Below are 15,599 nucleotides of genomic sequence, written 5' to 3' on the forward strand. Positions count from 1 at the left end.
ATGAATCCCAAGATTATATATCCTTTTTGAGATTTTGGTCCTGCAACTCTTGCCCCTTGTGCCACTTGTGAATGGTTGAGGATTTTAGCTTTGTCCAAAAGTTCTTGAATTTTCATGCCCATGTGGCATATGGAATGTTTGTTTTGGTTTGATGTGTATGTAGAAATGGTAGGAGCATTCTTATATAGTTTTTTGATTGACTATTGTGGTTAATATCACTCAAGACAACAAGTGTTGTCAATTGCTTTTTTTTTACATTCTTCCTGCAAAATCTTTCAGGTGATTGCACTAACAGTTGTATCTATTGGAGTTGCTGTTGCTACTGTAACTGATTTACAATTCAGCCTCTTTGGTGCTTGTGTTGCATTGGCATGGATACTACCTAGTGCAGTCAATAAAATCCTTTGGTCCAATGTGCAACAACGAGAGAGCTGGACAGAACTGGCGTATGTTTCACATTCCTTTGAGTGGTTTATTTGGCTGTTTTAAATTGAGAGGAAAGCAAAGGATAAATGTAAACTGTGAAAAGGGAAAAGAAATAATGACTACTTTCATTTCTGAATATTTAGTAGGGATTGAAATGGATGATTAGTATTTGCTTGTTCAGTTAGTTGACAGAAAACAAGGAAAGTAAATTTTAAAAGTTTTTTGGGGGTAAGGGGATAACTAAGTAGTAATTCTTCCTTATCCGTGCTTTATCATGCCCATTTAATATTGAAACATAGTTTCATAGTTATTTTTCCTTTTTTCCTTGCCTGCAGCCAAGGAAATGTTTCTCTCCTTTATATTAATTATTTGCTGAAATTTTTCGAAATTTTCACTGGTTCAATATGTGAATTTCTTGAACAGGTTAATGTGGAAGACAACACCAATCACTTTGTTTTTTTTTGGTTTTTATGATTCCTTTCTTGGATCCTCCTGGTGTCCTTGCATTCCATTGGAGCTTCAGCAATACATCAGCAATTCTCATGTCTGCTTTTCTTGGCTTCTTGCTTCAGTGGTCGAGTGCTTTGACACTTGGGTAAGTGCCACAACTTGCACCCTTTGATGTTTATGGCTTGTCATAATTTCATCTCTTTTGTTTCATGGAGTTGCTTTTAGCTATAGTTTTCCTACTTGGTGAATGTAGTACTGTTGAAATGGAACATTAATAAGAAACTCCATTCATGAATCTGAAGAGGTAAGGGTTTTGTTTTGTGGGGCTAATGACGACTATGAAATTTTGTTTTATGTGGGAGAAGCAAAGAGGGAGAAAAAATGTAGATTAAGGAATAAGATCATTGAGCAGAAATTCACAAAGTTGGTAAACACTTTTGCTTTTATTCTAACATTTTATCATAAATGCTGTTAGAGTTAATTTTTTTTAAATCAGTATGGGCGTTACTTTTTTATGTTATTGGTGTTTATTTATGTTAAAAGGAAGGATGATGAGAGTTAATCTCAATTATTAAGAGTTTAATGATTGAGGCAATATGTACCTTTTTTTTTATACTGGAAAGAGATAAATAGGAAATAAGGTTTTAAATTGGGTAAAATACACTAACACCCCTAACTTTTACTTATAATTCCATGCTGGTCTATTAGTTTCTGAAATGAACAATTCGTATCAAAAGAATATATTTCGCTGGACAGAGAAGTCCTGTTGTTAGTTATTTTGTCAGTCTTTGTTTATCTGATGAATTTTAGGATAATTTTGCCCTTCTTTCCGTGTTCTTGCTTAAACCGGATCTCTCAAACCAAAAGTAAAAAATCCAAATTTTTTGTTAAAATCTAGAAGATTTCTCGTTGATTTTGGGTATTTCGCAAAAAAAGAATGATGAAAGTAATGGAGAGAAAAATCATTTCGAGAACCAAAGATGAATTTTACCAATAAGCTTCTGTTGCATCATCTTGTTGGAAAACTACCATTTCAAGAACCATGGATTAGTCGGTGTAGTAGCTCATCACCTGTATTGCTCTGTGGTTCTTAAAATATAAGCTATTTAATAAGGGTCAAACATGGGAAGAGAGGAAGTTCTCCGGTATATGCAAAATGCGGGAATAAAGGAAGAGAAAATGAAGGTTGAAAGGCTTATTGAATGGTGTTTGATATGCCCCCAAGAGATGGAAAGTGTGGAAAAAAATCCGAGGCATTTAAAAGGAATTTTAGAGTTAGGTATTTAAATGGCATTCGATAAAAGTTGTTGTGAGTTGTTGAAATATTGAATGCAAAATGGTTGTAAGTTGATGAAATATTGAATGCAAAATTGTTGATTGTAATATTGAATGGAAATAAAGATAGCAAAACATTGATATTCAACATTTTTTTGGAAAGTTAAATTTGCATTCATAAAGAGAGCTACATAGTTACTAAGAAGGTAGATATCACATGCACTTGTTACTCATGACAACAGTATCAAACCAAACAAACAAAACAAAAACCTGGTTACATTGATATTCAACATTACAAGTGATGAATTAATACAAAAGTTTTTTTCCAAACAAGTAATATTCGTATTTATAATAATTGCATAAAGTAATTCAATAATAGTGATCACTTAACTCAAACAAGTAATAGTCGTATTTATAATAATTGCATAAAGTAATTCAATAATAGTGATCACTTAATTCAATATATATCTTACACAATAATTGTGTAAAGTAATATCATTTGTATTTATATTCAATATATATCTTATATAAAAATAGCTTCAAATTCTTTGTGCATGAGTACTATTATTTTCCCTAACCTTTGTGCACAGAGAAACTAGTAACTTTACAATAGAACCTGTGTCATCAGTTTTACAAAAGAGGACCACTGCTAATGGGTTCAACATCAAAGTTAATAATCAGCATCTAATATCACATCTCTAGATAATAGCAAACAAACAAAAGCAAAAAAATACAAAGCATCTTTTGTAATTACATTCCAACCAATAAAAACACCACAAAAAACCTTAATTATATTAGATAATGCTATTCATATATCAACAACATTAGAGATACTTGCTTATGTCTTCATTAGCATCATCAGTACCAAATTCAAATGGAGCATTCATAGAATTCATTTATGAGGAATCAAGGGCAGCAAGGGTAACATGTCCAACAAAAGCAGCAGATGAAGGCCTCATTGCAGATGAAGTAGATCTAGCAGTTTGACCAGCACCATCGTGTCCTCTAATAGTAGCACCACCACGACCACCACCACCACCGTGTCTTGGAGTAGCAGCCCTGTTTCCTCATAAAAGAATTTTGTGAATGTTTCATTTGAATCTGGTGCTGATGGTGCTGGTGTGACACAAGTAAGTGCCTTTAATGTTGTTGATGTTGGAAAAGGGGTTTAATCATGCCATATCAATAGTTGAAACAAAAGTAAAATAAACATGAATATAAGAACGCAGCGGAATTGAAACTAGGAACCAACTCTTAATTTTCATTGAATTTTGGATGATTTACAATATAACATATTGAAGGTATAATCTGATAATTACCTAAGAGACAAAGAAAAGTTGGATTTCTTGTCTTAATAACACTGATAAGCCTTTATAAAGTTTTCTCACTGAGCTTGGTTGTCTCAAACCAAAGCAATCTAAATGCATAGCTTCTAATGATTGTCCACACAATTTTACGAATCCCTACGTTAAGGTGGGATTGTTAAACTGTTTAATGTGCTAACAAGAGTGTGTTCACAACACTTCTATCTTATAACCACCTTTGCCAAAATGTTAGAGAAAACTATTTTTCTCTCTTGCACACACCTAGAGGCAGCACACAAGTGGCTAGTTTTTCTTTTTTCTATTTTTTTTTAAAGGTGGCTTATAGCAAGGTATTTATATTTTGGTCTAACTTTAGCCCTAATTAGCTTTTACATTGTTTTTCATGGAATTTGCTAATTATTCCTTACACTTAATTGAACCATTTAATTAAGTTGTTAATTGGTCCTTGTACTTAATTAAATCATTTACTTCATAACTTTCAATTTTTTGTTTAAGTCCAACTTAATTACCTATCCCAGTTTAATCTCAATTATTATCTTTTGTGTGTGATTTATTAAACTTCTAACATGTTGGCAATGGAATTAAATTAAAAACTTAATTAATTAATTTAATTTTATAAACTAAGATTGACATCTAGCAATGCATTATGGCTACCTAAATGTTATAAGAGTCAAGATGGTTTAACTTAACCTTTTAATGATCAGTCTCTCAGTGTAATTCATTCTCTTATCATATTTCCCGAATATGATAAAAGCATGGTGCAGTGTTTACTCTTATAGATCTTCATATTGTTACTAAAGTTGAATCATTAGCTCCATAGAGATTTACGAAACTCTTTTCATAATTTTCAAGTCGAATTGGTCAAGGAATTCAATAAGTAATGTCAATTAAGAACTGTTAGAGTATGTCTTTTTAATCACTTGGGGTAATGATTTTATCTGGAACACTCATTTGCTTTCACATGTTTTATGCTACAATCAACTATATCCTGTTTTGGCATCCTGGTAGGACTCGTAAGGATATAATTAAATATATAGCACTTTGTATATTAGACAATTTGATGTTTCAAGCTTAAAGAGTATCTATACGATTGATGCAAGAGAAGTAGTGTATAAACACTAGAGTGAGATATCAAATGCACGACTCATGTTGGGTCATCAATGAACTTGCTCTCCCATGACAAGAACCTACATTCTAATTTTGAGTATCTCTATATTTTAACTTTTGAGACAAGTTGTTTACTTTCCAAGTAAGAAACATAGAATGTAGTAGTCTCTAAGTATTATTGATGTCCAGTCTTAATGATACATCAATTAGGAACATTTAGAGATTATACTTTGATGTATAGGGATCTCATAATTGCAATTTATTGCAATTCTCTTGCAAGACATTAATCTCATGTATTATATCCAATTAGATTTATAACCCACTATAATTGATGTCTTATTAAAGAAAGAAAACCTCTAATTATCCAATGTAAATGATATTCTTTTACGATTGGAACTAAGTTTTAACCAATCTCAATTGGCCGTAAAGTTCATTCTAACGATTGATGTGAATAGCATTATCTAATACAATTAGAGTTTCTTGTAGTTTTTCTAATGGTTGGAATGTAATTATAAATGATGTTTTGTATTTTTTTGCCTTATTTGTTTGCTATTATCTAAAGATGTAATTAGATGCTGATTATTGACTTTGATGTTAGACCTATTGATAGTGGTCCTTTTTTTTGTAAAGCTGATGACATAGGTTCTGTTGTAATACTATTAGTCTCTTTGTGTACAAAGGTTAAGGAAAATAGTAGTCCTTATATATCAAAGGACTTAAAGTTATTTTTGTATAGAATATATATTGAATATAAATACAAATGATATTACTTTATGTAATTATTGATATGAATGCAAATAATATTACTTTATGCAATTATTGTGTAGGACATATATTGAATTAACCCATCACTATTATTGAATTCCTTTATACAATTATTATAATGCAAATATTACTTGATTGGAAGAAAAGCCTTTGCATTAACTCATCACTTGTTATGTTAAATATCAATGCAACCAGGTTTTTATTTTTTGTTTGGTCTAATACTATTGTCATAGATAATCAAGAAGAATGGTGCCTATGGTCTCTACTTTTTTGGTAGCTATGTAGCTCTATTTATGATGCAAATTTAACTTTCGAAAAAAAAAATGTTGAATATCAATGTTTTGCTGTTTATATTTTCATTCAATATTTCAATATTTTAATAATTTTGCATTCAATATTCTAACAACTTACAATCATTTTGCATTCAATATTTCAACAATTTATAACAACTTTTATCAAACACCATTTAAATGCTTAATCTTAAAATTTCTTTTAAATGCTTCTGATTTTTCTTTTACCCATCCCATCTTTTTGGGGCATGTTATCAAACACCATTCAATATTTCAATGTTTCAATCTTCATTTTCATTTTTTCTTTTCCCATGTTTTGCACCTATTGGAGAACTTCCTCTTTTCCCATATCTGGCACTTGTTGGATAGTTTCCATTTTAAGAACCACAAACGAATGTAGGTGATGAGCTATCATACCCACTAATTTGTGGTTCTTGAAATGGAAGTTTTCTAGTAAGATGTAGCAACAGAAGCTTGAAGCTTGAAGGTAAAATTCATCGTTGGTTCTTGAAATGATTTTTTCCTCTATTACTTTCATTATTTCTTCTTTTGTAGAGTGCTAAAAATCAACGAGAAATCTTCTAGATTTCAACAAGAAATCTGAAAATTTTTTGCTTGTGATTTGAGGGGTCTAGTTTTAGTAAGAACATTGAAGGAAAGAAGGGTAAAATTGTCTTAAAATTCATCAAATGAATCAAGATTGACGGCAGGATTTCATTGTTTAATGAAACATATTCTTTTGGGGTGGGCTGTTCATTTCTGAAACTAATAGAGCTGTGTGGAATTATGGGTAAAAGTTAAGAGTTAGTGTATTTTACCCTAGTTATAATGAAATATGTTTATTAATGAGATAGAAAAAAATTTTCTAACTTTTTTTTAACAACTTAGTTTCTTTCGAAATGCAACTCCTTTGAATTTTTTTTTTAATAGTTCACCCACAATTCTCTCTATTTTTTTTTCTCTTCTACCCATTAGTGTATAAATATTGCCACTTGATTACCATAACCACTAACCATCGACGCCAACTTATTTCATAATTACTAAACATTGTAAAAAAAATCTGCACACAACTTTAATTAACCTACTAGAAGGTTTCATGTTTTGTACCAACAATTGGCTGTCATTGCTCCCGCAATTGCGGGTAACACTTCCCACTACTTCGGGTTGTAAGTAGTTCAAATGATGCAAGATAGAGCCTCAATAACCTATGACCGTCTCTTTGATTGTTCCATAACTTAATTTTAGTGAAGTGCTTTGGAGAAGCCACAGTTTTAGTGTACCGAAATCAACTATATTGGAGAATCTAGGAAAAGTTTTAATACTCTGAACCTAAAAGGGGAGGATGGGAACTGATATATTTTGACATTTCAAGATGAGTTAAGCGTTTTTGGACATCTAAATGGAAAAGGTGATCAAGCGTTAATGAATGGAGAATTCATTTCCCTTTGTAGTTATACTCAGATTTTAAGCAATTTTCATTCTTGTTAATTCATTTGTGTTTGCTTCACATTCCCTCTTACTTTTCAGGGCTACATCTGCTATCTCCTCTGTTGTTCTTGGACAATTCAAAATGTGTGTTGTACTTCTTGGAAACTATTACCTTTTTGGCTCAAATCCTGGCATAACCAGTATTTTTGGAGCATTCATAGCCATTGGTGGCATGTCCTTATACACATACCTCAATACACGAGCTATGAAGCGGCAATCCAAGGAAGTGTTGCCTTAGAAGAAGCATCTTCTTTTTTGAAATCTAAAGTGGGTAAAGGAAATAAAGAGAACCATGATGCATATGATTATATGACTATATTGACTATATGACCTACGTTCGCACTTGAATAAATAGTTTTAAGTTAGTAGATTATGCATCTGATACCTTTTACAAGTCATTGAACCAGTTTAATCGTTCTCTAGCTAGTGACAAACCTGTAATTGATCCTTTGTGAGAGAGCTGGTAGGTTGAAGCAAAGTCCATACATGAAGCTTTTTCAGGTTACTAATCAGAGAAACCGCCATGCTGGAGCCTGAAAGCATTCTAGATTGTGAAGAAAAGTTTGCAAGCTCTTGACTAAGAAGAACAAAATTCATGACTCCAAAGTGTCCAACCGGTCGGCTTTGACATCAACAGTCCACGAGGGTACTCGGAAGAAAATGGAACATGCTAGTAGTACGCCTAGAAGATGGCAAGCTCTAAGGCCGAATGGCCATAACATTTACTATGTTTATGTAACTCTTTTTCCCTTTTTCCTTTCTAATTGGAGTTAGATGAGCTAACTTGCTAAGCTGGTACTTTAATTAACGCTATTTGTTCTTCATGTGCCCCCAAGAAAAGAAAAAATGAACAAGATTTCATTAGGCTTCCCTGAATTCCAACCATGTATATATGACTGAAGCACTACATCATTCAGCTAATTTTAACTTTTAGAGGAAAAAACTGTTAAATTTGTTTTCATTATCCTAACTCTTAACATCACCACCCAGCTTAACAGTGTATATTCCACAAACAAGATTCCTATAGCAGTGACAGTGAACATATCCTCAATATCCTCGTAACACTTTCCAATGGAAGCTATTAGAATGACGCCCTTAAGCTTGTAGAAGTAGCCATATAGAGTTCATAATTCCATCAGACTGTAGCAATCATCTTTCGCTTAGTATCATTTCATTGGGATATTAGATATACTAATAAATTATAGATTTATAGTGGCGCTGGACTCTTAACGCATTCAATTCAAGACATGATATTGCATGAATTGATTAGCTGAGGTTCCATTATGGGTTTGAGTCCAACCTCTAACATAACTCTGTTTAAATGCAATTTATGTCGTATAAATTCTGACATATCATGTCAGATATTTGTCCATTTTTAAAGGATTCAACAAGTTATTTATGGAAAAAAAAAATCCAAGAAACTAATATTCTTACCATACCAGCAATAGGTGCTTCAAATTCCTGGCTAGGTTTTAGATTAGACTGGCAATGTTGGTCGGGATATGGCACCAGGACAAGTCTTGGTCAAGCAAGTTGCTCATGGTATCCCACAAGTGTGGTCAGTTACATTGAAGTCAAATAAACTTATCTACTACGTCAACTTCGTATTCGAAGTTTACTGTTTTGTTTATGACGTTGTCGATAACAATTGTTGTAATTCCTGGTGGAAGGATATTGGCATGCATACAGTTCCTTGATCTTTCTTCACTCACCATTAAATTAATAAGAAGAGGTTTTCGAAGTTTTCTTCTTCAAAGGAATTACCGTAAACAAAAGAGTAACAAGTGAAAAGAGGGAACACAAAACCGTTTCCATCCAGTCATGATTCATCCCTCACCTCCGCCGACAGTGTGGGCAACTGTAACAGAAATGGCAGTTTGCTTACAGTCCAAAGTCCAAAGACGAGAGAAGAGAAGAGAAGAGAAGAGAAGAGAGAGAGAGACAGAGAGAGTTAAGCGAGGTGGGTTTGTGTGGCGGAGATTGCAGTTGGAGAGTGGTACTGCCTAATTGGAAAAAAGCTATTTGGATTGAAAATGGGTCCCTTCAGCAATCAATGCCGCTGTTTCTGCAGTACCTGCCCTCTCAAAGCAACAAAACCAAATACCCAAAGCTTCGATTCATTTTTTTCAAAGTTCACGTTTCATTGGTGTAAACTTCACTATTATACCAACCAACCAACCATGAACCAACCAAGGACTACTCGTCATGTCTATTTATTGATTTAAATTAGTATATTGATTGATTCTAGTTTCTTCGTCTCCTATCAATAGAGTCTCACTTTGTAGTGTTGCATGTATTATGCACATGTCCTATCTCTGTCACTATAAAGAACCCTGCCCACTCCTCCTTTATTACTTCTTCTACATTTCCATTTCCATGACTAATATTGTTTGTCATCATCATTATCTCCTCCTATTCAAACAACGCCTACCCAACACTCCCTGTTCATTTCTTTTTCTTCTCTTTTTAATTTTTTATTAAAAGAAATTTTCTTGGTTCTTCTTATTACTCTCTTCATCTTCAAAATACTTAGAAATATCTCTGTTCCACTTTCTCTTTAGCTAACCACAAAAATATCTTACCCTTTTGGGAGGAAGAGGGAGAGAGAGAGAGAAAGAGAGAGTTTGTGTTGTAAATTCCACAAATTTAGGGAAAGAAATAGAATGGCAGAAGAGGAGATGAGTTTGAGTGAGGTAACTGGTCCATTTCGTCAGGTTCTTTTTATCTCAGCTGGTGCTAGCCATTCTGTTGCTCTTCTCTGTATGCTCCTTTTCTCTTCCTGTTTCTTTTTCCCTTTTACTCTTTTTTAATTGCTCTTGTTATTTTTTTTTGTTGTGGTTGATCTTTTTTTTTTCCTTGGACAACTGAGCTAATCAGACTTGATTGGAAATGTCCCATCTTGCACTTCAATTCTGCTTTTTGAGTTCACTGAAATAAGAAATCTTGCCTAAACAGGACATGATGATTGCAGTTTTGAATTTTTGTTTCTAAAATTCATCTCAATATAGTGGAAAGTTGTCATTTTACATTTTTTTTTACGCTCTTGATCAATCAAAGATTCCTAGACTTTTCATTTTGGACAAAACTTTTAGGATCTTTTTATTTTATAAATTTTTTGTCCTTGTTGATTCCTTCATTGTTTTGATTTGATTTATTCTCATTTGATGCTTTATTTTCTGACAGTTGTTTGTTGCTGGAGTTAGTTCTGTGAGCACAGTACGCTTTGCTATTTCCTAGTGTGTTATAGTTTTGCTGTATTCCTTATTGCATTTCGACCATGATTAGTTAACTGTTTCTGATTACATGCATATGATCTTATATTTTATAAATGACATAAATTGACTTTATCCTTCTGGTGGGACTTGTCTATCTTATATCTTGACTTTTATGCCATTTGAGGCATCAATCGTGATATGATTTCCACTGTTAAATGTTGGACATAGTTTGTGATTTATGGCATGTTTGATTTTCCCTATGAATAAATTAATCCATTACATCTTGAATAGGATCCTAGGGAAAAAAAAAGGTGCCTCAGAATAACTTTTAGTATATGGAAGACAAGTTGGATGTTTGGTCTAGGGTTCCTTGCCAGTTCAAAAACAGGACTTTTTTTTGTCTTATCTCTTAGACTTAGGCCTATTTAGACATCATTTAGGATAACTTTAACTGTTATATACTTGACAAATGAAATCTTTAGTTGGCTCTTAAGTTATTTATGGCATGTTTTCAATGTAAATAAACTGGTCCAAGATGTTTTTCTGCATACCATAAAAGAAAGTGCTTCATCTAGATTAACTTTTCATATGAAGGAAAAATTGAATGTGCAGTTTGCTTTTGATGATTGAGATGAAATTTAAAAGTTTATGAAGCACCACTATTCCTTAGTTCTTACTGTTGTTACTGCTGCTGCCTACTATTTCTATTGAAGGCCCTTACTTTTGTTCATGGTCAAGCAAATGAGTAGGCCCTTCAGCTACAAAAAATTAACATAACTTTCCCGGGAAATCATACTTGTACTTAATGTTAATAATTAATTGTATATCTCATTTACATCTGTATGCCAACAGCCCTATGATCTTTTATAATATGATGCTGAAAATTAGTTGAGAGCTTAAGGTATAAATAGTTTCATTGCCATAGCAAAATCCAAGATCCTTTTGTTCATTTAAGCCTTATGGACTTAATTGCTCCGTCATCGCTATTGCTTCCATTAATTCAAACAAACAGAATTTTCAGTATATATTGTCTTGTTGCTTTCTATTTTGAGACTTATCATAAATGCTGTCTTTTGAGTCTTTCTATGTGTGTCTCATGGTTAGGTCGTGAAATTTATTCACCTTTACTTTATGCCTTCCTTTAATTTCATAAATCTACTTAAGCCTTTAATCTTGTTCTTGATCATTTTCAGCTGGAAATGTTGTTTGCTCTTGGGGACGAGGAGAGGATGGGCAGTTAGGCCATGGGGATGCGGGGGATAGGCTTTCTCCAACACAGTTGAGTGCCTTAGATGGACATGAAATAATATCTGTTATTTGTGGAGCTGATCATACAACTGCATATTCATTGTCACGTGCTGAAGTTTATAGTTGGGGATGGTATGCTCTTCATCCTTCAAAGTCTTTCAAAAATGTTTTCTTTCTGTTAAATTAAGAAACAAGCCCTTTTTTCTCTCTCTCAGCTAATACATAGTTTCTAGCATGAGAGTGCAAAGCGGTTTGAAGTTTCCTATGATACAAAACAATTGATAGTTTTTGTCAATTTGAATCTCTCAGAAGTAAAATAGATAATCTGATTACTCGATTAGATGTTGATTAATGATGATGAATATATGCACCATAATAGTTGTCTTCATTGTAAATCTAAATTAAAGGTTGACTTGATTCAGATTTACTGACTTTTAGAGGTAAAATTGATCCAGTTGATTGTTAGTTTGTTTGGTTGACTGCAAACTTCACAAAATCACTTTTAACTATCTAGTCTAGCATATATTTCCAGTACCTTAGGAAATTCTTGTGTTGATTAATGATAATATTAATTAATCATTATAATATTTTACCTCATTAATGAGGTGGTACATTTTGGTGAACTGACAGTGTGTAGAAACTATACATTGTTAGTGCATCAAATATAAATCCAAATAATAAACCTTTGCTTGCAAATTGGCCCTGTGACTTGGGAGTCAGTGTCATCCTGTAGCCAGAGGTCTTATGTTAAAAGATGAGTTAAACGTTAGTGTGGTCTGTGAGTTACCTTCCCAAGAAAAGATCCACCCCGTATCGAGGGATCTGCATCGAAGAAAATAGTTTTTCCTCATGTGATGTCTTCATGAGTCTCAATAATTGGCTATGGTCTGTTTCATTAATTTTATCCTTTTTTCCATGCAGGCTTATATTAAATGCTTTCTGCATTGTTAAGTTAATAATTTACATTTATGTAGGGTGTTTCTTGTTTGTGTCATCAACTCATCATGCAAACATTGTATTACTAAGTAATAAGCATTTTGGTATTTGTCTCAGTTGCAGGGTTTTCTATTTCCCATTTCTTTTTACTCCTTTTTACTTGTTCATGTAGGACTTTAGAACAGTGTACTGTAGTCATAGATGTAATGTTATTAATATCATGTTCTCAGAATTTTAGCGATTTTTGAATTCTCAACTTTTACCAATAACATCGCTTATTTCTCAGTTTAATATTTTCCTTTTCTTTTATGTGTCTATTTTCAACTCTTATTATAATGTGTGACTAGTATTGACTGCTACTAACCAGGGGTGACTTCGGAAGACTTGGTCATGGAAATTCTAGTGACGTGTTCACTCCTCAACCGATAAAAGCATTACATGGTCTGAGGATAAAACAAATTGCTTGTGGAGACAGCCATTGTTTAGCTGTGACAATGGAAGGAGAGGTACAAAGGTAAGTATGGTTTTTAGATCTCTTGCTATTACTTTTTACAACCTGATTAATATGGATGTTTATGTTTTATTCCAAGTTCACCATTCTAGGGTTCAAAAAGTGATAGTTTTTGATGGTTAACCAAATGTTTGGTTAACTATGTTGATTAATGCTTAGAGTTTAACTTGCGTTGCATAGAGAAGCTATAAATAGTAGTTAACTTTAAGCGGCTGAGCTTGGGTATCAAATTTATAATGCACCTATTATACTAAACTTAGGGATTGGAAATACATGTTGGCTATTGTGATCTTGATGAAATAGGCTGTCATTGTAAGCACAGGTAGTTCAAGAGGCTATTCTGTGGTCATTAGTAAATTAGAGGAACTTTGACGTCTGAATGCAAAGGATCCATGAAAGGGCTGGAATGCATGCACTTAAATGTAAAACGCTTTCATTTTATAAAACCATTACCTTGAGCATTCATTCCCATGCTGGAGAGCCATCATGGAAGAAAGATTTATTGTGAAAGAATTGAGCGACATAGCTAATGTAGATTTCAATTTATATTATACTTGATTTAATGTTGTTGTTGTTGTCTTTTTTTATTTTTTTTATCTTATAGTTTGCATATGAAGCTTTATATTAATAAGAAAACTTTGTCATTCCAAAGAATTTGTTCCAATATGACTTGGTGTAAACAATAACGAACTTAATCCTTTTCTTACTGTATTGATGTGCTGCATGGCTACACTTATGACATTCTACACTATCTATGACCTTATCCTCAGATGTGCAAAAGATAATTTCTTTTTGACTGTTTTGTCTGTCCCTTCCACTTTTGACAGGGGCACGAGTTAGTGTGACTGAAGGCAATCCCTATTGTTTGTTGAACTATCATGCATATGATTCAATTTGTCTTCCTTTTTCTGAACCTCTCTGTTTTGATTGAGCACATTCACCCAGAAATCTACAAAATTGTTTCAGCTATACCATGGTAGCCATTGATGATGAACTTAGTTGACCACTCATATATCTCATGCTTTCATTTGAGCTTGCTGGCAAAATTCTTCTCACTTCCTGATAAGACTTATCATGAGATTTATGTTGTAAGTTTCTGGCACTGCAGTTGCTAATACAACAGCACCTGTTCGCATATCTCTTCTACATTCTAATTCATGATAATTGATCATTTTAAGAGAGCCAATTGTGTCTCATTTTCCTGAAAGCTGGTCCGAGTTCTGTGTGACAGCAGAATCAGCTGTCACTGGTCCAGGATTATAGGTTTATTGTCTTCTGAAGAAGCTTGTCCCAAACTTTTGTATTGTTCCTTCTTTTAATTTATGTTTGTGATAGATGCTATCATCGATGGTTTTTCTTTTTACCTTCTTTTAATGTTTTCTTTTTGGAATTTAATTGAAGTTGGGGAAGGAATCAAAATGGTCAACTTGGTCTTGGAACCACTGAAGACTCTCTTGTACCTCAAAAGATTCAAGCCTTTCAGGTATTGTATGTTTTGTGGTATCTTATAACAAATGTTCATGCAATGCTCTATTTCTTCTCTTGGTTTGTACTTTAGCATTAAAAGAAATGAGGCTCTGCTTGTGCATCCAGGTTCCTTGCTTTTGTGACCTTCACAAAATGTGTATTTATTTGCTTGTTATGAATTGCTATAGACTGAAAAGTTGCATTATATAAACTTTTAAATCATTGAATGTCAACATCTATGTGGAATTTGTTATATAATCAAATTGAATGCTCCATTTACCTTGTTATTCTGGCCAGAGAAGAAAGAGGATTTGTCACTGGGTTTCCTTTGAGTATCTGGTGAAAAATACACAATTACATGAAGGAAACCTGTTATTAGGATTATTTAAGTTCAAAGTTCTGAAATCTCTAAAGCAGGTTTACATTTGTTGAGAATAGTATTTGCATGCTGCTGAACTTTGGAGTCCTGTTTTAGCCAAAAAAAGGGAAACTTTGGAATCCTGTAATCTTAATGAGCATTAGTTTAAAATTTTAAATATCTCTATTTAATTTATTTCTTTTCCTAAGACTACTGAAGAATCTGTATTGATACTTTGATCAAGCTAAAGGTTGCATACATATTTTAGAAGTGGTTATCTCCTTGAATTTCATGTCTGTTGTAGGGTGTTTCTATCAAAATGGTTGCTGCTGGTGCTGAGCATACTGCAGCTGTTTCAGAAGATGGTGCCCTCTATGGATGGGGCTGGGGACGATATGGAAACTTGGGCTTAGGTGACAGAAATGATCGCTTTGTTCCTGAGAAGGTTTCTACTCTCAATGTATGTCACAGTGCTCCTATTTGTATGGCCTCTTTCTTTACTTAAGTAACATTTATAAGATTCCATAAAGATGATTGACCATCCTAAATGAATATGCTAGACAGTTTGTTCCAAACATCTGATGTTTAGGTTGACTTGCATCTATTATATAATTTGACATGATTGAGGGAAGTCTATATCAGGTGCTTTAATTATTATCCTTGGTTTTTTTAAAAAGGCCTTTCTTTCCTTTCCTTTCCTTTTTTTTTTTTTTATCTTCAACTATTTAGTTTCCTTCC

The 15,599-nt window shown here is 33.2% G+C and overlaps 1 protein-coding gene and 1 pseudogene across 2 annotated transcripts; both read left to right on the forward strand.

Moving 5' to 3' along the window:
* The first annotated feature begins 213 nt into the window (after window positions 1-213).
* Window positions 214-8,054, forward strand: LOC110429130 (nucleotide-sugar uncharacterized transporter 1 pseudogene; annotated as a pseudogene). The gene is made up of 3 exons (XR_016352317.1): window positions 214-446; window positions 850-1,021; window positions 7,166-8,054. The product of XR_016352317.1 is annotated as a nucleotide-sugar uncharacterized transporter 1 pseudogene (transcript).
* A 1,356-nt stretch (window positions 8,055-9,410) lies between these two features.
* On the forward strand, window positions 9,411-15,381 carry UVR8 (Regulator of chromosome condensation (RCC1) family protein). The gene is made up of 5 exons (XM_021419140.2): window positions 9,411-9,886; window positions 11,535-11,721; window positions 12,893-13,039; window positions 14,438-14,519; window positions 15,166-15,381. The coding sequence occupies exons 1-5, from the start codon at window positions 9,790-9,792 to the stop codon at window positions 15,364-15,366; spliced, it is 714 nt and encodes a 237-aa protein (XP_021274815.1). The 5' UTR covers window positions 9,411-9,789; the 3' UTR covers window positions 15,367-15,381.
* Window positions 15,382-15,599: the final 218 nt, after the last annotated feature.

Source organism: Theobroma umbraticum, unplaced genomic scaffold (assembly GCF_002168275.2).
Source record: "Theobroma umbraticum cultivar Fairchild unplaced genomic scaffold, ASM216827v3 scaffold_44.0, whole genome shotgun sequence".
NCBI classification, from domain to species: Eukaryota; Viridiplantae; Streptophyta; class Magnoliopsida; order Malvales; family Malvaceae; genus Theobroma; species Theobroma umbraticum.